The 24,654-nt window shown below is 38.0% G+C and overlaps 1 protein-coding gene across 9 annotated transcripts in view; it reads right to left on the bottom strand.

Annotated features, from left to right (window-relative positions):
• The window catches only part of LOC5576979 (trichohyalin), a 123,569-nt gene that overhangs the window by 28,067 nt on the left and 70,848 nt on the right, over positions 1–24,654 (bottom strand). For 8 of the 9 annotated variants that reach the window (XM_021843896.1, XM_021843895.1, XM_021843899.1 and 5 more), the window contains exon 3: positions 18,084–19,744. In XM_021843896.1, coding sequence (XP_021699588.1) covers positions 18,084–19,744 — 1,661 coding nt within the window. Of the gene's footprint in view, positions 1–1,209; positions 3,994–5,696; positions 6,158–18,083; positions 19,745–24,654 lie in introns of those variants that run through there. The other variant, XM_021843900.1, reaches the window with a different exon arrangement.

Genomic DNA, 24,654 nt, shown 5'->3' with positions numbered 1-24,654 from the left:
GTTTAAAATTTGAAAATGTTTTAAAATCCAATCTCCCATATGTTCCTTACTATAAAATTAGTGTTCTGTGAAATTTTCAGCTTTCTAGGTGGTGATTTAAAGGTGGCCTAAAGACAATGTAGGTTTATATGGAAATTACTATGGAAAAATTTTGAGAAATGTTCCAATCACGCTAGTACTGTAATGTATTGTTCGTTTAGTTGAGGAATAGATTCTCGTGCACATTTTCAACGTGGAAAAATAAATACTCACACGTCAGTTCATATGGCACTTTCATAGAAGCACGCACCTTGTATTCAATGTACAATCCAACATAATGCGTTACATGTGCGTTACTTGTTGGTTTTGTTAGCTACGACGCCATCCAATATATGGCAAACATGGTGGGAGAATATTTTTGTGTGACAAAATTATTTAGGTGTGAGTCTATTGGAGGGAAAAATCCTCAATAAGTATCCCATAGTAAAAACTCATTCTTCAAACCATAATAAAGAAATTTGCTGAAGAGAGAAATTCAATCCGACGGAAACCAAAAGAGATATTCATGAGTTTGCTATTATTTAGCTTCATTTGGGATTTTAACCCTGCAAACATGTACAAAAATCCCAAGCAAAATTAGCTCAAAAGAGATTTGTTTCTTCAGCAACATCCTTCATTAAGGTTTGAAGAATGAGTTTTCAATATGGAATGATAAGTTTCTAATTAAATTACAGTACTAGCGTGTTTGGGACATTTCTCAAAATTTCTTGATAGTAATTTCCATATAAACCTACATTGTCTTTGGGCCACTTTTAAATCACCACCTAGAAAGCTGAGAATTTCACAGAACACTTTTTCCTGGTAAGAATGGTAAGGAGCATATGGGAGATTTGATTTCCAACCATTTTTAAAACTAGAATCGCCATACTGCTTATATACACATCATATATTAGAAGAAAAAAAAATATTACTTACTCGATGTAAAAAGATAATTGGCGTAAATTTGATAGACTTATCACTTAAAAATGCGTCATTTTTGTAGAATTGCTGTCAATGTGACTAAAAACATTGGTGATCTGGACAAAATTAATCAATATAATGAAAAATTACGTTATTTGTGCCCCAAATTTACGTCATTTTATTCGCTTCAATATGTTGCGCATATGTGACGTACATTTACATGATTTGTACAAAAGTGTGTAGTATAACGATTTAGTATGACTTGCTTACCGGTAATCAAACATGCTTGCTTTATCCGGAATCTTCTTCGGTGTAAACACTATCGTGGACTTTCGTGGATCCGAGTCAACTGGCTCTAGAAGTTCGCCGGATCGACGTTCGGTAGATTCCTCTCTTGGTTTGTATCGCTGCAGTAGAGACGACTTTTCGACGCGCGTCTTATCCAAACTGACTTGGCTAGTAGACTTTGGCGTGGAAGGTGGAAGCGCTGCTGAACCTCCAGCGGTCGATGCACCTAGCGGCTTTGGGGTGTACTTCTCAAGTAGACTTGAACGCGGCACTCGTTGTCGATCTAAACTGCCATGACTGTTATGGACATCTTTAATAAATTTTCGAGCTTCTTTAATGTCCGAGGAATGCGTGAAGTCTTGCGACCCACTTCGTTTAGCATATCGTTGCAACATTTTAGATTGAGCTCCACCAGCTCGATCCAAGTTTTGCTGGCTGCTATACATTGGAGTCGACATTGCGGGTAGGGTGTGGCGATTGAGAGCATCTTGGCTGCCGTGAGACGGTCTGCCAACAGAAGTGCTTCTTTGTTTGACCGGTGCGGAAATGCTGTACTGTTCCAAATGATTACCGAATTCTATTACATCATCTTCAAGTTGTTTTGGTTCAATTTGGTCTGTTGGCACTGGTTTTTGCAAAGCGGACTTCTTTTTCTCTTCTTTTTGTTTCCGTTTTTCCTCATCTCGTTTACGTTTTTCTTCCTCCCGGAAACGCTTTTCCTCCTCTTTTATTCGTTTTTCTTCCTCCTTAGCAAGCCTTTCAGATTCTTTTCTATATTTTTCTTCTTCAATTTTCGCTTTCTTCTCATCTTCCTTTCGTTGTTTCTCTTCTTCTGCTTTGATTTTCTTGTCATCTTCCTTACGCCGTTTTTCTTCTTCCTTTTTCAACTTTTCGGCTTCTTTTTTGAGCTTCTCTTCTTCTTTTCTGTGTTTTTCTTCCTCCTTCTTTCGTTCCTGCTCCTTTTTGTGTGTTTCTTGTTTAGCTTTTTCTTCTTGCTTCTTCCTTTCGTTCTCCTCCAACTTGGCTTGCTTGGGAACGAAAGACGGATGATAGGTATGGTCTCGCTTTTTAAGCTTTCTATTCGGAGGAAGTGACTCAATGGTTTCGCCGTCGTCTTCAAGAGCATCTCTTGCGTGTGGAACGGATAAAACAGCAATTTGTTCAAATGCTGAAGCAAGTGTACTTTTGATGGAGTCTCTCTTTTTCGTAAATTTGCTTAGTTCATTTCTGTCGCTGAATTCGTCAATTTCCATGGCTAGTGAATTGCTTTCTTCTTGGGCTTGACGTAGATCGGTCATGCTACGTCGACTGCTGAAGTCAGTAATGGGAAGTAGGAGGGTGTCCTTGGTCGATGGCGTAGTTCGTGCAGGTGATTTGGATTGTTGTTTCGACGGTGGTTGAGATGACGGTGAAGATGACGAAATGGGAGCGCCTCCATAATGTTCCATGCGATCCCTACTACTGAACAATGGTGGTGATGGGTCTTTTGGTACGACAGGTGCATCCTTCTTGTTGAGGATGATGGGCGTTGGTGGGTCGACAGTGATTGTGGTTTTGATGTTGGGAATGGGAATACTCACAGCCGCCACGGTAGCCAAGTCCTTCCTCGGTGGTTTTACCGGTTCTTTTCGTTTTATTGTTTTCGGTTGTGGTTGAGGAATAATCGGTTGTGCTGGCTCTGGTGTAATTTGTGGTTGTGGTTCTTGGATAGGTGCACTAATTTCCAGCATCGGAGCAGGAGACACTGCGGTAAGCATTGGCATGGGTAAGGCTGAGGCTATATTACCCATAACGGGAACAGAAGTCGCCACTACTGGGAGTGTTTCAGGAGTAACAGGTTCAAGCGGAATATTCTCTTTGTGAATTTCTTGAGTTTTGACTGAAGGTGGTAGATCTCTTTGTAAACTTTTGCGGTTAAGGCCTCGTGCCATACTTGACGATCGACTTCGTATGTTCCGAGCATCGTACTGATCGAAATGATCTCCTCCGTAATCACTTATTGTTTGTGAGGTAGACATACTCTGTACTGAGTCCTGTTGATCTAGACTTTGCTGACTACTGTAGTTACTGTAGCTGCTGGTTGACGCAACTTGTTTCCTGTCCAAAGATTTTCCGAACCTTGGTGTATATTTGGACAACAAGGAAGATCGTGTCATTTTGTCATGATCCAAACTTCCACTACGTTGAAAGCGTGCCACAGGAGTGCTTTCTCTTGCAGCAAGGCCGGTAAATTCTTGAGAATTGTTGGCAATATTATATCGTTGTAGTAGTTTCGAGCCTTCCAAACTTTTCTGACTACTGTATTGTTGGGGCTCTGGTTTTGGGGCATCTTGAGAGTCCAGGGAGTTTTGCTTATAGTATCGTTTCAATAGTTTCGATTGATCTAAACTACGTTGACTGCTCGATCTCTTAGGTTGAGATGAAGTGGTTTCTGGTTGAGCTAGAGGTGCTGGTCGCAGATCTTGAGAAGTAGTTTTGGAGTAATATTTCTGCAACAGTGAAGAGTTTTGCAGACTTCGTTGGCTGGTGGATCTTGTGATAGGTGAAGAATCCTGTGGCTGCTGCATGGGATCTTGTGATCCGACTCCAGGTTGATAACGTTGCAGAAGTGTCGATCGTCGACCTCGAAGATCTTGTGTAGACATGGTTCACTATTGTGCACTAACAGTATTATTCAAAAATCAAAACACTCGTAATTTTATGTAGCCGTGTATCTTTCCAAAAGTTTTTTTTTGCTTCACATCGTGTAGTATTCGAAAGGTTGATCTGTGTTTGTTTAGAAGAATTTTGATAAATAAAGCATGTTGATACCATTTGATAACTGCATTTCAGCAAAGATTGGATTTATAGAAATGGTGTACCATCGATCAAAACAGGAATAAGTTTACATTTACTGCATGAAACCTTATTTGAAATAGATGATGTTGAAAATTGCACAAATCAGTTCAATGGTTCAATGGTTTAGACAAATTTTCCGAGCATCACATCTCCAGCCTAGACTATTCCATTCAAAAAAGGAACCAAAGGGTTCTCCCAATCATGGTCGGCATTTCCGGTCAAATTTAAAGAATTTTGTCACGCGATCTTGAACTCCATTAGGAACAACCTGTCACATTTTGACGGGAATTCTTGCAGACCACGAACTAATTCTCCTTCCTACAACAACTAAACTGAACGTTTGTTCAAGGTCGTTTTGTTGGTGAATCAGTTGAAGAACTGCAAAGTAATATAGATGGTTTGCTTGGATTTTCCTCATTTCAAGTAAGTAAAATGATCGTCTTGGAAGAAATTCACATAAGATAATTGCTAGGGCAACCTGAAATATCGTAATCTGGTAAGGACATTGACAAAATTTTCAGCACATTTATCGATATGAAACGCCAACCGTTGTGCAGTTTTTGAAGTCGATTCTCGACAATGATTGAAGATTATTAGTTTTAGCCACTCCATATTGCAGGATTACCACATTTCCGTTATATCTGTAGAAATATGGCAAAATAAGCCAATGAAGATAATACGTTATACTCAGGGAAGTCAAAGAAATTTACATTACGAATCCAGTGATGCCTGAAGATCAGCCCAAAAATTATAGCCAATGTTTTTCAACTCATATAAAAATCAATAACTAATTACTGAGCCGTCCGATTTGAAAGCAGTCTTCGGTAAAGTTGTAGCTGATAAATATATCTTACATTATTAACGTAGCTCTAATACCTAAGAGCACATGGGTAAAAACTATGACCGATTGACTGAAATGACTGAGTTATTAATGAAGGTATCCAAAAACAGTTTTAATATCATATCTTGGCATGTTGTGAATGTTGGTATTCAAATGCAGTAGGTCACTTGGAAAACTTTTTTTTTTGCACCACAATAAAATAAATAACGAACAAGTCTATAAGTGCTTTATTTCCAAAATTATTCGAATGCAACCTATTCTGCGATGATCATGTACATGTGATAGCAATTCCTAAAATTGCCACTAGCTCAAAAGATGGACAATTCAGTTCAACAAGCTTGATGATTGTGTAACTTTGGTGTAGTGAAAACGACTTGTTTTTTTTGTTAACAAGCCAACTATGTGTCCATCAAGTTTTCTGACTGATGCCATATTACACGTGAATCACTGCATTGTAATTTGCAACGCGAGATAATTTGTGAAGAACATAATGCAAAATTCGCGCTGTCATATCATTGCACTCTGAAGCTGGATCGATCACATCACAACACTTCATAATGACTTTGGCAGTCGGTCCTCTTTGTGTCAGACATCTAGAAGAATTATTTTTGGATTCGTAGCAGTCTTTGAGATGAACCGTCTTATTTTAAGCGAGAGCTATATTTTGAGAAAGCGGAATTTGCATATTCTCCTGCTAGGTATATTTAAAGTTTTCACTCAAATCTATCGCTGAAATGCACTTTCATTTTTCTGGATCTACAAAATGCTTCTGTGTTGATAAATTACTGACTTCGAAAACTCAAATTCACTGGAAAATATTTAGAAACACACAAGCAGTCGAATGCTATCACTCTCTAGTGCGCTAAACTCTGTGCTTAGTTGAGAGGCCCGGGATCCTCTTCGAGCTTCGTTCGCTTCACTTAATCTATCGTTTAACACTGTTTCAAATTTTCTTCTTTGTATTTGAATCGTAAAAAATAAACTAAACTGAATGTGATATCTAAAGCAAAACAAAAACACGCGGCCGCGCTCTCGATGTGGATTAGAACTTAAGTCGTGATCACGTGTTAATTTGCGATTCGATCGATTATCGGTAATTTTACGAATTAGAAAAAAAAAATCGAAACTAAATGAAGAAAAAAAAAACAGAAGGAAACAAAAAAAAGTGCACAAGGAAAAAAATGAGAATCCGGAGACACCGTCACAGTGCGAACGCCAACATTTTCTAGCGGACACTAAGAGACGAGCAAAAGCATTCCCCACCAGAAATTTTCCGAACGGGCTAAATTTAATGTCGCTTAAGTGGGGTACGATGGCGATGCTGAGCCGAGCGGGCGGCGGAACAGACGTCGGAGGAGAGTCGGAAAAGTACGAAGAAAAATTTCTTGAAACGAACGAAGGATGATGAAGATTTTCGTAATATTTTTCGACACGCAAACATCTTGTGTGGACACATGAATTAAGAACATGAATTAAGAAAAAAATGCTTACAGTAATGGTGTCGTTCAACAAGATGCAACAACATAAAAAATTGTACCCATGGCAAGGTATTGGCCCAAGCAGTGGTTACCAAACTGTTGCCCTACAGAAGGTTTTGTGTGATCCTCAAACAGATTTTGAATATGAATGTGATTTTTTGATGACAGGGATCTCGTCCTAAAATCCATTGGTAACCGAGTGTGTAGCTCGTTGTTTTTAAGCAAATTAGTCGACCAAAAACTATCGTCACTGTCATAGCAATTTTGTATTATTTTTATTATATTGTTGTTTGCAAACTAAAACCTTATAAACATTTCCACCGATCCACTATAATTCCCTTTTTTGCGTAAACTTAAATGTTTAGGCTAAATAACTAACCATTACGGTGTCTCAAAATTGCACTTTATCAGAAAACTTGGGGGCTCAATCTCCAAATGATAGCTAAGTTACATCCAAATAAAATGTTGTGTTGGGAACTCTGAGAAATGACGTTTAGAGCTTGGCTCGTTGATGTTTTCGAAAAAAGTTAGATTTTTTTTGTGGATAGTACAAAAAAAAATTCTACGATTTTTATGAAACCTATTATTTTTATACATGTTTGGGTCTCTCAGGATCCAATCTGCTGAAAAAAAAAAAAAATGAATTCACTTATTTCACACAAAAAAATTCCTTGACGTGTACGCGCAATGGGGCATTATAAGCAACCCCGGATTTGACCTCAAAAACCAGTGTATAATGACAGAGGATGCTTCGAATAGCCACCACAATAAACACCGTAAGAATATCCGTTTCAACACTTGAAATATTCACAAAAAATTACAAATTGGACCTTTGTTATGAAAAGCTTATAATTTTGGCAATTATTAATTAAGGCTATAAGACAATTATTCTGGTAAATTTTACCAATTCACTGAAACGTCTGATAATACTGAACAGTTCGTGTGCAAAATTAGATTTGTTCGTAAACAAAATTATTGGAAAACATACATAAAAATTAATTGCGTTATTTTTTACTGCACAGTCATCTTAGTGCACCACTACAAGCGGAATACTTTGCTAAAAAATAGGTTGAACCAAGTGTTGTAATTTAATACTCGAATTACGAGGTCTGTTTACTATGTGTTATATATCTACAGTCAACACTACCATACTCGATATTTCGTATCTCGATATCGAGTTAGAGAACCATATTGAAACTTGGTTTTCATGGCTTATACTAAGGGGTGAACTCAAACTTCTGCACGATGACTTCAAAGGCTATTTTATTAATGTTAAATTGTTTTAAGCTTTATCCGCAAAATTTTCGCAAGTGCTCTTTGAAGAATATAACATTACGGTTCTAATGACAAATTGATTTATAATTTCGGTTGCGCCAATGCTGAGAAAATCAGGCATGGTTTTTTGAATGTATATTTTAAAAAATGTCTCAATTTTAAGCAAAAATTTTGTAAACAAAATTCAATATTTTTTATGACAAAACACCTACGAAATAAGATTAACTCATTGTCTAACAAATGCGCCATAGAGAGTTTCAATTAGACGTGTAATCACCGAGATATGGACAAAACATTTGTACTGCCCCGTTGGATGGCTCATAATGTCTCATATGGCTGGTGAGACGCAAAATGCATGGTTTTCAAAAACGTTCCTAAAAATAAATTGATGTTTATATTAATTATCGATATAACATGAAATAATACATTTTATAGTACAAGAAACTTGCATTTGAACGATAGTTTTTGCTAACCACCCCTATCAAAGCTACTGTGACCATTAGGTACCGTCAAACGGGTTAATTTGCTACACTCTACAGCTTTGGAGTTGCAGGCTTGATAATTCTCCTCAACATCATAGGAGTTCGGTGACATCTCTAGAGCAGCATGCTGCCTTTGCCTCTTTGCGAGGGAGCAAAAAAATGCTAAGCAGAGAGACAACGAAAATTGAGCGATGAAGATGCAACACAAACACATCGCAGAGGAGTTTCTATCAATCCTGAGTTATGTGGATGTAGAATTGATGGATTTTGATGAACCAAAAACAATCTGGTATGAAGCTGTCCATTAATTACGTAAGACAATTGTGGAGTCCGTAGTAAGCACGACTTCCGGCAATGATTCGTCTTGTCTACTCCAGTTGCTATCCGACGTGATAGCTGAACCGTACTGGGTGGTGTAGCATGGTAGCGTCGAAACCGGTTGTGTAAAAGCGAGAATCGGAAGGAACACGAAGAGAAGTGAATATCAATAGGCCAGGAGAAGTGGATGAACTTGTCATTCATTTTTCTGTCAATTCTCATACAAAATCTACTTTTTCTCTGACATAAATTCACTCTAGGTGAACCACTTCCCCAGACCTATACACTTGTATCTGCGAGGCACGAGTGAACGCATTTACACATTCATTCACCAAATGCATTGAACTGACTGAGCGTATTCCTACTCACTGAATCATCTTGTGGTGTAGATTACCAGTCAGTGAACGCTCATCAGCACTAAAACCCAAATGCCACTCTAACGGAATCAGAATGTAAACAATCATTCGGTATTGCGTTCGGCTGCTTTCGGCTTTCAGAATCGGTAGTGACTCAATAGGCCAGGGGAAGTTGTTCACCTAGAGTGAACTTATGTCAAAGAAAAAGTAGATTTTGTATGAGAATTGACAGAAAAATGAATGACAAGTTCATCCACTTCTCCTGGCCTATCAGTTGCCGTTTTTTGTTTCGCTTAGTGCTCGCCGACCCAGTGAACCACGTATCGTATAAGAATGTGCATCCAAAATCACATATTCGTGCGTCAAAAATCAAAATCGCACAACATGCCAAATAAGGCGTTATCAATGTCAACACAAGTTGTATATAAATCCCCAATGCGATTCATAAACGACAATCTATGTTGACAGCAAAACATGTCGTATATAGTGCAACATAGAATCGCGTGAAGTTGTACAAACTGACAGATCATATATCAATCTAGAAAGCATAATATGAAATCGCAATAACTTAGCAAAAATTGCCGCCCAAACTTGGTATCTGCTGACGATGGGCCTAAAAGAACAACAAAGCAAATGTCGCTGTACATGAAACATGCATCAATATTGGCATATAATCACTCTTCAGATATGAAACCCCTGATGGTACAGTGGTAAGGTGTCCGATTCCAAATCCAAAGATCCCGTGTTCGAGGCTTGTTGAGAACTTTTTTTTTATTTTCATCCAAATTGTATAGCATCACAGAAAGTCTGAAAAAGTCGTGCCAAGTACGTATATAGCCTCCACTTTGGTAGGTACATAGCCTTTTCATGCATTCTATACGATTGAATTGATTCATATAGAATGATGTATAACAAAAGTTATACCAACCAAAATGATTGACTGGGGAAGAAGCAGAATAAGCGAGTTAGGGAAACGCAATAACTGAGTGAGTGTTTCCCATGCTTGTCGTAGGGACTTGATATTTGCGACACTTTTGGAGGATCTGCCGCAACATAAAGATTTGGTCTGTTATCGATCACCCGTCCACAAAACCGGCTTGATAACTTCCCACAAATCTGCTTCCCTGTGGCGATATACGGCGGAAGATGATCTGGGAAAGCACTTGATAGGCTGCGTTGATAATGGTGATCGCTCGATAGCTCTCACATTCTATCTTGTCACCCTTTTTTATATTGGGTATATTACTCCCTCCTTCCACTCCTCCGGTAGCTGTTGTGTATCTCAGATCCTGTCCGGGCCCATTTTAAACAGATTCGCTCCAATACCATCCTTTCCAGCTGGTTTGTTGTTCTTGAGCTGTTTGATGGCATCCTTAACTTCACCTATTGTGAGAGTTGGCACGTCTCCCTCATCCGCCGTACTGATGAAGCCATTCATCCTGCTGCCTTGGTCTTCCTCCTCTGCGCCATTCAGGTGTTCATCATAGTGCTGCTTCCACCTTTCGATCCCCTCACGTACAATCGTAATACATACAACTACTATCTCCATTATTATTCCGGCACATTTCGACTCGTGGCACAAAGCCTTTGTAGGATGCATTGAGTTTTTTTGTAGATCTTACGCTTTTCTTGAGAATGATACAGTTGCTCCATCTCTTCGCACTCCAACTCTTCCAGGCGGCGCTTTTTATCCCGGAATAGATGGGTTTGCTGTCTTTGCTTCTGTATGTATCATTACACGTTTTGACGGGTGCCTTGTTGCAGCTTAATCGCCCGCGCTGCATTCTTTTTGTCCAAAACTGTCTGACACTCCTCATCGAACCAACCGTTCCATCAATTTCCTCCCACGAACCCAATGGCACCTTTCGCTGCATTGATAATGGCTGCTTCGACACTACTCCAGCAGTCCTCAAGAGGGGCTTCGGTGAGCTCTCCCTCTTCCGGCAACGCTGCTTCAAGGCTTTGCGCGTAATTAGTAGCGACTTCGGGTAGCTTGAGTCGTTCCAGATTGTACCGTGGCTGGCGTCGGTACCGGATGTTGTTAACAACGGAAAGTCTTTGGTGCACTTCAACCGTCACAAGATAGTGGTCCGAATCAATGTTTTCACCGCGTTGGTTCTGACGTCGATAATGTCCGAGAAGTGTCTTCCATCAATCAAACGATTTGCGATTGTCTGTTGGGGTGATCTCCAGGTGTACCGATACGGGAGACTGTACTGGAGGTAGGTACTACGTATGGCCATGTTCTTGGAGGCGGCGCAATCAAGCTGATGAGCACTGAACTCCCCTCGATTTGGACATCATGGCTTGGGCAGTTGTCGTATTTACGTTCCAGCTGCGTATAGAAAGCGTCCTTATCGTCATCATCACTTGCTGGGTGAGGGCTGTTCACGTTGATTATGCTGATATTGAAGAAACGGCCTTTGTTTCACAACTTGCACATTCTGTTGTCGATGCTTTTTTTTTAAACTTCATAGAAATAATAGTACATATACAAATCATTGTAACTTTTGATTTTCTCGGAGAAATTATTTCAAAATTTCAGAGAAGATGCTTATATATTATGTGTTTTGAATGTTTAATGCAAAATTGATGGTTACTTGGCTAGTTTACAAATTAATAATGATGCACTGGTGGGGAAATTGTGAAGTATGTATAATTCCCTTCCAAAACAGCTCAAAACCTTCAAATCCCGATAACTTTTGATTCTCGCGTTAAAATATTTTCAAATTCACGGATAAGATGCTTAAATACTATATCTTTCGAATGGTAGGAGCAAAATTCTTGGACATTTTTTTGCGTAAATAACGGTTTCTGACACACCATGGGTCCATAATAGGTATTCCGACAACAGTTTTTCAAATGTATGTTCAGCTGATAAAATCGAATGATTTTGTATGTTTTATAGGCGTACTATGAAGTAAAGACATCGAACTTGTTGTTAGACTCCGTTAAAAGGTATATCCTTCTGAGATATCATTTCGGAAAAGCATTGAAAATGAATTTCAGCTACTAAGGGGTCCATTAATAGCATTGAAACCCCAATTCGGTTCAATGAAGTATTCCGAAATTTAGCACCGAAAGTTTAACCCGTTAACGCCCGAGTTATCTCACAATTGGAATTTAGCTCCGTTTTTGTTATTCATAGTCGTATTCCCATAAATTAAACCTTATTTCACCAAAAAAAAAATCAAGACTATGGTGGGGATCCAAAAAAAATCTTGAAAGTGTGTCGTCCATATCTTGTTGTTCTATAAGTTTATTTTTGAGATTAATCAAAAATATGTTCATGCTCTTCGACCCATTACAATGTAAACAAGTTGAAAAAACTGCAGGTGAGGGGTAATTCATAAATTACGTCCCGTACAGAAGAGGAAGGGGGGGGTTACAAGAAAACGTGACTACCCATATAAAAATTGAAATCCATACAAAAAGTGTGATATAGAGGAAAATTGAGGAGGGTGAATATGTCAAAACTTTGCGTGACGTGCCCTAATAAAGAAATTGCAACATAAAGTACTGCTACCTCAACATGACGCTGGTTCCAAAAAGCGAACAACCATACACAAATACGACCAAACAATGGTGAAGGCGTAATCAATTTTCTCGAACAAGGAAGGAGGAATTTAGTAGAATTTTCTGATTAAATTGGCTACAACGCACTGCAGTAGCGCGTAGTAAATAACTGCTTGCAAACAATATCTTTCAAGCGCATTTAGGGTAACGTATATAACTTGGACATGCATATAATTTGGACAGGCTAGTCGTTCTATGCCCATTTATAATGAGATGGCGAGGAATGTACGGGAAATCATGTTTTGCATTAATAATACACTATGCTGCTTACTAAAGAAGACCTTTTTCTTAACAATTAAAAATTGGCTTCAAAAATATCAAAATTGTTAATTGTATCAACAGAACATCTGTGAAACCTACGAATGCAAGAGGATGTGCATTTCAAGAACATACATTTAATGCAATAATAGCACTCAGAATTGGCATTCATAAAAAGTTTAGAAGTGGCAACATGATAAAATATGTCTAAAATTTATGCCAAGTTCATCTAAAATCTTAACATGAGTATATAAGGCATAAATCAGATGATGTCCAAAATAGATTATGGTTTTTGTTCAGTTGATATAATTTAGCCATCTGATGAAACACACTGGAATGTCGCATAAATCCATACTTGCAGGCGTTTTTCGTGGATCTGATGATATTTGCTTGCATTAAATGAAATTATTGATTATCACTAAAAAAACACATCCGTTTAGCGAAAAAATGCATAAGTAACATGTAAACTCTCAAAATTTTATGATATGATCGTCTTCTTAAGAAATCATTGCATGGATATTGAGATAACGTCCATGTCCAAATTATATTCACGTGAGGGTGTCCAAAATGTATATTTGGTGTCCGAAATATATAACAGACAGGCCGCCAAAAATGCTATTTTGATAGCTAATACTATAGTTTGTAAGCTTTCGCTCCCTAGAAACTCAAAGTACAATGGAGCATAAGGCATATAAGTTACATTAGGTAATAAAATATTATTATCTAATGCAGTTAATCAATCGCCGTTCGCAGACATATCCTTAGCCTGTCCAAAATACATAATTTACCCCATTACATGTAATTTTGCGAATAATTATTTTTACTTTTCACGTTAAGCCATAAAACTGGTTCTGGACTTAGGTTGGTGGCTATTCAATTTTACTCTCATTTGACAGCCGCCCTTCACCTTTGGAGTTCAGTTCATGGATGGATAAGTCAATTTGTCGTTTTTTTCGTTCTTCATACCCTTCAAAAGATCATCTTTTTCATTCGACGGCTTGAAAACATGTGTTTTCTTCTTTTAGCCATCAATAAATGGTGTCAAGGTTCATCTAAAAATGTAAGGAGCATTGCATCCGAAATAAGCGATTGTTGCTCGACTCGATAGTAAGTATCCATTGTTTTGATCTAGGCAGATCAATTTTTTATTGGTTGTTTCCTTGATATTTTGCACGAAAACCAATTCCCAGCTAATAAGTTTTTTTTATGCGAAAATATCTTCTTTAGTTGATCATTGTTTTAGAAGATACCAAATTTTTCATCACTGAACTTCAATATACGCGAATAAAATATTTGCCGACTAGCACCATCATGAGAATGACTCCCGAAATAAGAAGGATTTAGGCGCATTAGCTTTCTTTGGATTGAATCAGTGGACTGATAAATTTGTGCCCAGTAGTGCCATTTAGGTGATTTCCGAAGTAATAAAACACCAGGCAAATAGGTCTCATTTAGTTCTTCAACTTTGTCAAAGACACTAATTTTGTATCCAATCACTGGAGTGAGATATAAGCAAATAGAATGTTTGTCTACTAGCGCCACCTTTGGAAAGTTTTTCAAACTACTATGTTTCTGGGCGAATAGATCCCATTTAGTTGAACATTTTTGTCGAAGACACCAATTTCGAATCTCATCGCTGGACTGAGATATAAAAAAATTTGACCACTAGAGCCTTGTGAGTGTTTGCCGAACTAATAAGGTTCTAGGCGAATAGGATTCATTTAGTTGTTCAACATTGTCCAAGATACAAACTTTGTATCTATTAACTTGACTGAAATATTAGCAACATAAAATCTTTGCCCACTAGCGCCATCTAGTGAATGTTTTCCAAACTAATAAGTTTTCGGGTGAATAGATCTCATTCAGTTGAACACATTTGTCGAAGACACCAATGTTGTATCTCATCACTAAACTGAGATATGAACAATCAAAATGTTCAACCACTAGTGCCATCTTTTGAGTGTTTTCCAAACTAATAAGGTTTTAGGCGAAAAGGTCTAATTTAGTTGATCAACTTTATCGAAGACACCAATTTTGTATCTCATAACTGGACTAAGATATAAGCAAAAAAAGTTTTGGCTCATTAGCGCCATCTTGGGAGCGTTTTCCGAATTTATAAGGTTCTATGCGAATAGGTATTATCTAGCTGTTCTACTTTGTCGAAGACACCAATTTTGTATCTCATCGCTGGACTAAGATATAAGCAAATAAAGTTTTGGCTCACTAGCGCCATATCTTATTTAGGTAGGTATTAGGCTGATACAAATATTAATTTTCTTTTATGTCGAAAATCCGAAAATTTTGAAGGGGAGAAAAAAAAAAGATTCATCATTTTTTTGACATCAGTTAGGTTTTTTTCAATTTACAAAGTAAAAAACAAGTAAAATAATGATCCAGAGGACGATTAAAAACAGTTTAACAACTATCATTAAAAATAAAAATTCGAAAAAATAACTTTTTTTTCATTTTTATTTTTTGTTCCGTATTTATTTTTATCCCCCCCTCGTACCTTCCAAGTGGTCTCGGACATAAAAGAAATTTAATATTTGTATCAGCCTTATTTAGTTTTTCAACTTTGTCGAAGACACCAATTTTGTATCTCATCGCTGGACTGAGATATAAACGAAGCAAATATTTGTACGTCGGAAAGTAGTTTCATATGTTGCTTATATATGCAACATTTGTTGGCGTCTGTGCGCGACCTGGTGAGTTAATTCTGAATTAAAATAGTTACCAAGTGGAAGTCAGCAGTCCTGTGATCAACTTTGCAGAAGATAGTTTTCTCGTAAACCTTCTTATTTTAAAGATATTTGCACTACAAGTACTGTCCTATTTATAGGACGCTATGCATTCGGAGCTTCTGTCCTATTTTTAGGACGCTGGGCGGATATGGGTTCATAATCTAGGTGGGGTACAAAAGCTGTAATGCTTTGGTACAAATTTATGTTTAATTTCAATTTTTTTGTACACACCAATCTTTTTTACGATCGTTATCGGTTATACCGTAAAATCGGTCGTAAAAAATCGGGTTATAATTATATTTTTGAAATATGGAACGTCTAGAAGTGGAAATACTGATCCCTGATATTCGGCAAAGTTGGAGCATTGATAACTTTCCACAATTTCAAAACTTTCCAATCCATTTAAGTTTTCATATTCTGATAATAGATGGCAACACTGCTCAACTGTTATCAAAACAGCCAATTATATGGGGGAGACAAAATGTTTATCAGAATTGAAGAATACAATGATACAATCGTTCAAAATATATGAGATATTACACTGTTCGACAAAAAAAAGTCGATCTGAATGCACAGAGACCGGACAACCCTGGCTTGAAAGTATAAAAATAAACAAAAATAATGGCGTTTTCAGAATGTTCGTGTCTGCCCCAGGTCATTTTTAAAATATACTTGAACTTTTTGCATGTTTTATTGAAAAATCTAATCTAATCAATAAACCGACACAGTGTTTTATATTCAGGACAGCGGAATTCATGTGCCATATAATGTTTAAAACGTTAAGTCCAATATACATATATCAAATATTCCATCATTTGCGATACTTTAAAAATGGGGAGGGTGCAAAAAAAGGGGGAGGGATTCCTGCAAATCTTATTACAACTCTTCATATTGGACTTAACGTTTAAAACATTATATGGTACATGAATTCCGCTGTCCTGAATATAAAAAACTGTGTCGGTTTATTGATCAGATTAGATTTTTAAATAAAAAATGCAAAAAGTTTAAGTATATTTTAAAAATGACCTGGGGCAGACACGAACATTCTGAAAACGCCATTATTTTTGTTTATTTTTATACTGTCAAGCCAGGGTTGTCCGGTCTCTGTGCATTCAGATCGACTTTTTTTGTCGAACAGTGTTATTTATTACGAAGCTGATTTCATACACTGTACGAAACAGCTTCGTTGCAGAAAACAACGAATCATTTCGTAACTTAAACGAACAATTTTATTATATGTACAAACCAAAATATTTTATCAGTGTATCAAGTTAACGTTAGTGCTGACATGCGGTGTTCAGTCATATACGGAATTACGCCATCAGACGGCGCTAGTGTACACAAAAATATTTATTTGCAAATATCTTAGAATCATGACCTCTTGGAAAGAATGCGTATTCGGCAAAGTTGTTCAGTAGAACAAAGGCTAACATTATTTAAGCCAAGAGATTCGAGATTTTGCCACCAGATGGCGCTTGTGAGCATAGATATTTTGTTCTGCGGATCGCTCAGTAGCCTAACCACTTCAAAAGATGGCGTCCTCGGCAAATTTGTTCAGTAGCTCAAGAGCTATCTAAGGTAGAGTTAAGTAGGGCAAAAGTTTTTTCTAAGATTTCTAGCTCAACTCACAACAGATGTGATAGAAATCGATTGAGATTTGAAAAGTTTTGGTCAATCGTTGAATTTATATTTTGAGTTTTTGTGCCAGTACCGGCAAAATTGTAGCCAATATGACAAAAGTTCGCTGTGTGATACTTAGTTTTATATAACTGTTATAGTTTTTCTGGAAATATTAATTATTCCACTAAGGTAGAATTTTTGCCCCGCCTCACTCTAACACCAAATGTAATAGTCATAAAATGTGATACAAACAAGACCGAATAATTCGTGTAGATTGTTTTAATACGATGCGTATTTGGGTTGTGGAAGAACAGGATATCCAGGAATAATGAATCACGATAAAATGATAAAAGTTATTGCTTTGGAACTGACTGCTAATTTATACACCCATAAGAAGGAGTAAAGGTACTCTTACTTGAATGCATCAAGACAATTCATTGCAATTTGTTATTTTATGTTAGAGTGTATTGTTGTACTCAATGTGTTAGTCATTATTCTGAAACATGTTTAAATCCTGAATGAAGTTTTCAAAGTGTGCGCCTCTCAGTGATACCCCCATTGAATAGTGCAACTGTGTGGGATTATTTTTCGCTCAGTCGCAAAAATAGAACTTTCATTCTTGTATTATTGGAGCGCGTCTACGTTGGTTGTGCTTTGACTGTGACTTTCAACTGCAAGAATACGCTCAAACTGACGACCGAATGGCTGACGACATGTTTTATGGCGTTGTCTGACAAACGACCGATAACAGAGGATCTCTTTTTTTTAATTTTACCAAACATTATTTTAATACTCTGACGATTACCCATGCGTGTTTTCTCATCTTTGTATCGTTGTTCCGACGCAAATCCGGAGATTTCCCAACAAGCATATATGTAACTATTTGGCATGGTACCAGAGTTGAACGGGGGCCAACTGTTTGCCGCCTGTGACGTAATTCTCATAGCTGGCAATGACTACAATCGTCGTTGGTCGATTCTACTCAGTGACCACATTTAAACATTCATTTATTGCTTAAACTTCCGTGAGAAGCTATAAAACTTTGAAACAGAAACAATATATATTTTACGTACCTCATTTTCGACCAACGTTCATCCAGGACGGGCTTATCATCTTCGGTTGATAGTTCTTTCTTTTCGACCAGCGGTTCCGTGTTCAGAACTTTCTCTTCGATTGGTGTGATTTGTGTTTTCATTTCCGCCTCGAAAAGCATCCGCTCCTCTGCTGGAGTTAGTTCAAGCTGCTTTTCTAAGATTTTTTCTTGTGCTGTTGCATCACTGGCAGCAAATTGATTATTACTGTCTTCCAATATGTATTTCTCCTCGGCTGGTGTCAATTCGAGTTCTTTGTGACCTTCACTCACAACTGGCAGTTCAGATTCTTTAGACGAATCCTGTTTCTTGAAGGTAGTGTTATCAATGCTTCCGGTGTCGCTTTCTTCTGCAAGCGCCGACAGGCGAGTTCGTCTAGCATCTTCATCCGATGAAGTGGAATCAATTGATGAAATTGGCGCAAGAAGTCCTAGGCAAGGAATTTTGTCCTTTTCTTTTTCATCTTCTGAGGAATGTTGGAGAATTTCGTCCAATCGCTTCTTACGGCTTAGCATGTCGTTGACGATTTTTTCATCTTGTAGTTGGAGCGATATTTTGATTTTGTCATTGCCCAACATTTCACCAATGATTGGATCAAAACCATCTATTTCATGTTGTCGTATCAATCTTGAATCAGCACCCAGTTTACTGTCTTTAATTTCTTCTTTGGGTGGGATATAATCATCGATATCTTCGTAATGATGCTCCTTTTTCTTTCGTGGTGCTTTTGGAGGGGGTTGTGGTTTTATTTCTTCTGATACGATTTGTATCGGAGGTTCTGGAGTTGCAGGCTTGAACTCTTCTATGACTGGTTTTGCAGTACCATCTTTAGGAGGCTCAATTATTTCGTATCGCTCTTCTTCAACTTCCATTTTTTCTACTTGCTGCTGCGCAACAGGTTCAGGTGCTTCTTGTTGAGGTAAGTCAATGATTTCATCTGGTACGACTGTTGTTGTTTCAGGTGACACATTTTCGATCGTTTCAGCTTCCGATGTGTCCATAGCTTCGTCGCTTGGCTGTCTTACTACATATGATGGTATTTCACGGTTTCCAAATCTCGGAGATTCGCGTAGCATTAGAATTTTGTGATCCGGTAAATCTCTTGGAGGCTCTGAGGCAGCCTTGCGCCTTCTAAGTGTATTCATTTGAACCTTCGCTTTATCAATTTGTCGGTCAGCCATGGACTTGGCCCGCTCCAGCGATCTACTGACGAAAGCTCTTGTACGTTTGCCTTTTCTTGTTAAACTGTTACTAAAGCTTCTAATGCTTGGATGTTCATCGAGGAAATGTTTGGCTTGAGCTTTGACCTCATGTTTCAAACTGTGAGGTTCATGCGAGGTAGCCCGAGCTCTGCTACGCCTAGGTGAATGTGTTTCACCATTACTGGCTTCCGTTGTGATGGATGTTGCTGACTCTGGAGTGATTGGATCTTCTTGAGATACTGGCTCCATCTCAATTGATTCGTTTGCATTATGGCCATTTTCAGTTTTAGCTTTTTTCTCTTCGCGAGTGCTTCCATCGATCAACTGCTCTTCGACCTTGCGTCGCCGATTCACCGGAGAGTGGGTATAACGTACAATCACTTCCGGTTCATCATCTGGACCAAGCGGATCTTTGTACAGGTGTGTCCATGGATATCCGCCCTGGAATAAATAAGTGAAAGAAATGCTGCAATTTACAAATTGTTGCACACGTCATCCGTTATTCCATAAAGCAGTTAGCTTAAGCATCACATTTTCTTTATGTGTAAGGATAGAAAGTAATAATTGTATTAATTTGAACAATAGAGGTAATAATTGTAAAAGAAGGGAGAATACGGTGACTGAAAAATGGCGTTTAATTAATTAACACCCAGTTATCTGTTTGAGATCAGAAGCCTCGAAAGCCCAGTGATTTATTCAAGATCAGTTAGTTTTATGAATACAGCTTTATTTAAAGACAAAATGGTAAGATGGTATCTTCCACAAAGTTGTGAAATAGTTTAAGGGCAGTCTAATAACAGGTTTTTAAATTTAGATTTCTTCCATTAGGCTGCGCTGTATGTTTGTATGTATGTAAGTAGCCACCGTCCTTGCTTGTGTATTGTTCTGCTTACGGCTCCACACGATAGTAAGGTCAAATTTCATTACCAATATGAATTCAACACACCGCTGTATGAAAGGCCAAAATGGGGGCAGCAGACCCGTAAGCAGAAACACTTACGCGAAATCTGCGGGAATAAGAAAATCTTCTTCCAACAATATGGTCCAACAGATTGAATATTGAAATTTGCGAGTTTTCCATGCGATTGTTTGTTAGAAGAAGGGCGCGTCAAATCTGTCACAAATGTTAGAGAGAACAGTATTAGTCGCGAATGACTAACATTATTCCCCGAGGAGGAAAAAATAACTCGCAATAACTAATGCATACCATATTTTGGTATCATACCACAGGTATTGTTCAGTTATCAATACCTTTGGTATTATAATGTTTTTTGAAAAAAAAAATGTTTAAAACAATTAAAAATACTTCATTTTGGTATTCGATAGCTATTGAGGACTGCTGGAGGTATTGAACTATCGTTGAAAAATTTCACTTCTATATGAAAATCCATCATGTATCATTTAGGTATTACAAAACCTGATCTAATTATCAGCTTGGTATGTGTAGAACATGCAGAAGGTATTATTTGAGGTATTTTACCTCTTATGCAGGGCTCATTCATACTTCATTTTGGTTGTAAGTATTGGAAATTATCTAGTATGGAATACCTCTATTTGGTATTCAGTAGTTATTTTCTTCTGCTCGGGTTCTCCTGTTTCCGATTGATATTCCACTTCATTGTCCAGTTTTTCTATAATGCCCTGATGCTCCTTCCCTTCATAGTATATGTTACATACAACAGTTCATAATAATAAGATATATTAACCTAACGGGAGCCCACCTGAAAATAGTTCCACGAATGCCATTCATCTGCATATGGTAATAATTTATGGAAATTTATAGTTGGACTATACTGCCCATAACTGCATATTTGTAAAATTCGACAAAAGTAGGCATTGAGTAAATGGAACACCAAGTGTGCATTTTGTGAACTGAAATTTCAAAAAAATACTAGGAACTCAAAAGTGCTTATTTGAGGCTGAAAATTTGTACAGCTTATGTCGTATATTGGGTGAATAGTCAGAAAATAATTTAGATAGAAATTTCTTTGCTACTACATTACGAGGCTCATGCATAATCTCAATGGGACTGTTATGCGGTTGCATGTTGCATGTGACCCTTAAGTGGTGTCCAGGTGAGGCCCAAGTGAGTGTTTTTTAATGGTTTCAGAAAAACGCACCCCCAGGCATTTAAAACATCAAACTATTTGTATCATTTGCTGTAATAATAGAACTTATCTATCTGATGATACATCTTATAAAATTCGGACAAATCAGAATGAGGGCACTTTCTTAACGTATCATTAGAACGCCAAATATCATCTAATCCGGTCTGTCTGAGCACCTACAAATTTATACCTAAAAAGCTGCTGTTACATCAAAAAAGTCAGTCAAATTATCCTAAAATAAATAAATTTAGCACGTTAACGTAATATCAGATTAAAATTGGTCATTAAATACACGACTTTGGTTTACTGCAAATGCTTTGCATGAGCCAACTCGCATAAAATGTTGTAGTTTAAAAAAAAAATTGCAAAATCACATGAAAGTAATAGTAATGTTATGTTCTTCTACTAGGCTGCCCTGTAAGCATAAAATATTTAAATTTTTTAAACTGCTTTGTCAGCAGATCTTGTCGGCATCATCACGCTCGTCTTATGTTACTATAAGCGTGGTTTCCAAATCAGAGATTGCTGAACAATTTCTCCGGTTTCACATTTCTCCATTAAGTTGAATATGAGAAAGTTGTTGATCTAACTAAAACCTACAACTTTGCTGAGAGCAGCACGCCTATAAGTTAAAAGTCTAGTGAGTTACAGGCAAAGCTAGAGTTTTTTAGTCTCTTTTTAAAGTGAATTTTCTCAATTTACAAAATGGCGTTCTCACAGTTTTTGCAGGAAAAGTTGCCTAATGTATGGTATTTTGAATCCTGCTAAAAGAAAAAAATTATCGAAAAAAACTCCATGAGTTATGGACGTCTCAAGATTTCATAGTTTTTACTTATATTTTCTTATAATTTTAAAATCACAAGAATTACTAACTTGACATGTTCAGCAAAAATGTATATAATTACTTCTTTTGCAATTCTTCTGAAGAGCACATTCACGAAAAACTGAAAACAAAAAAGGTAGACCAAAATATCTGATTTTTTGGGTCCACCCTAAGTTAAAACTTTCAGAATCAATTTACTTAGCTCAAATGAAGAGTTAGATCAAAAGTGTCTACGATAAAATTGTTCACAATAACATTTTCTAAAAGTTTGCAGAAGGGCGCAGCCACAAATTTCATCAAACAAAAAAGTTTGAGTCAAATTTTATACCTAAATAAAGGCCTCCCTATTCAACTTTTTTTTTAGAGGAACTCAATTACGAATAACTTATCCGAAGACATCGAACGTCTAAAATCGACAAGAACAGAGAAATACTTTTTTCCTGATAAAATGTCGATTCGGACCATTGTGTAGTGTGGATTCTGAGATTTCCGAATGGTTCCTGGGATTCCAGTGTGGATCCTGGGATTCAAGTGTGGATACTTGAATCCCAGTGTAGATCCTGGGATTCTAGTATGAATCCTGGGTCTCCAATGTGGATCCTGGTATTTCAGTGTGGATCCTTTGATTCCAGTGTTAATCCTTGGATTGTAGCATCTTAGTGTGGATCCTGGTTAATATTGGAATTGTAGTGTAGATCGTAGGATTTCAGTGTGGATCCTGAGATTGTTATGTGGATATTCAATCGTGAATCCTATTTCTGTGTGGAACTTGGAATACCCATGAGAATCCTTGCATTCTAGTGTGGATCCTTGAACTCCAGTGGGACTCCTGGGATTGTAATATGGATCGTAGAATTTCAGTGAAGATCCTGGAATTATAGTGATCCTGAGATTCCAAACTAGATTCTGTTTTTCAGTGTGGATCCTTGGATCTAGTGCGAATATTGAGATTTCAGCTTGAGTCCTGGTATTCCAGTGTGAATCTTGGGATCCCCGTGTAGATCATGGGATTCCAGTGTGGATCTTGGGAATACAGTGTGGTTCCTGAGATTTCAGTCTGGATTCTGGTTTTCAGTGATGATCCTTTGAAAATAGTGTGAATCTTGGTATTACCGCTGACAGACGTTCAAGTTAGACTCAGAAACTTGTGTAAAAACATTGCCGCCACAAATCGCCAAGTGGCAATAAGCTAACAGATGGCATTAGTGGCGTATGCGTTCCACCAACACCCTGATCATAGTTCGTTTGCAGCATGATAAACAACCGCTCACACAGCCAACGTGCTCAACGCGGAAATTGATTCAACCATGTTTGCGCTGGGTGAGTGATAATTCCTAATGGATCAAATTTCTCATGTAAAAACTTATGACGATAGGGGGGTCCGTAGCCTTGAGGTTACGCTTTCGCTTCATAAGCGGAAGGTCATGGATTCAATTCCCAGCCCCTCCAAAAAATAACCCGTCCAGCCACCAGAAGACGCCGCACGGAGGACCGTGCTTAGGAGGGGAGCACATCCATCCTCCGTCAGTTTCAGATGGTGACTGAGACAAACTGACCCACTTCGCAGGCAGCTAGCCTCAAACGACTCAGGAACACGGCAAAACGAACCACCGCGAGAGCAAAATGGACTATGGCTTATGGAAATCGATTGGACCAACAGCAGAGCACTCTCCTACCTGCACGGTGTGAGAGCAAAAGAGCAGAAGAGAGTGAAAGCAGATGTACAAGGGACTCATCGGGAACTGTATCGGTAAGGAAGATACAGATAAACTGATTCCGGCACAGTAGTGGCCACGAGCACGGAGCGCCTCAAAAAAAAAAAAAATTCTGACGATTCATTGCAGTATTTGTCAAATGTTGTTTGGGAATTTTCTCGACTTCCCAGGGCATAAAGTATCATCGTACCTGCCACACGATATACGCATGCAAAAATGGTCATTGGCATAGTAAGCTCTCAGTTAATAACTGTGGAAGTGCTCATTAGAACACTAAGCTGAGACGCAGGCTCTGTCCCAGTGGGGACGTTACGCCAGAAAGAAGAAGAAGAAGATTCATGATAGTATAAATGCCCTTACGCAACCAAATCGGTGTGAAAGTAACACAATTGTGGGCATCATGTTTAGAGTGAATGTTTCGATATTTTCGAACAGGAGGTGGCGGAATGGGTGGTAAGCGTGTAGTCGAGCCACGTGGTTATTCTAACTGTCACTGTACTGTAGCAATTTGTTCCATAAATGGCGCCAGGGAAGAATTTACACAAGAAATTTGAATAAATTTGTTCCTGCTTGAACGTCTGTCTGCGGTATTACAGGTTCTTTGGATTCCATTATGGATTCTGGGATTCCAGTGCGGATCCTGGAATTCCAGTGTAGATTGTAGCGTTGATCGTAGGATTTCGATGTGCATCCTGGAATTGTAAT

This window comes from Aedes aegypti, chromosome 2 (genome assembly GCF_002204515.2).
Source record: "Aedes aegypti strain LVP_AGWG chromosome 2, AaegL5.0 Primary Assembly, whole genome shotgun sequence".
NCBI lineage: Eukaryota > Metazoa > Arthropoda > Insecta > Diptera > Culicidae > Aedes > Aedes aegypti.
Note: the sequence above shows the minus strand (reverse complement) of the source record. Positions and strands in the feature narration are given on the sequence as shown.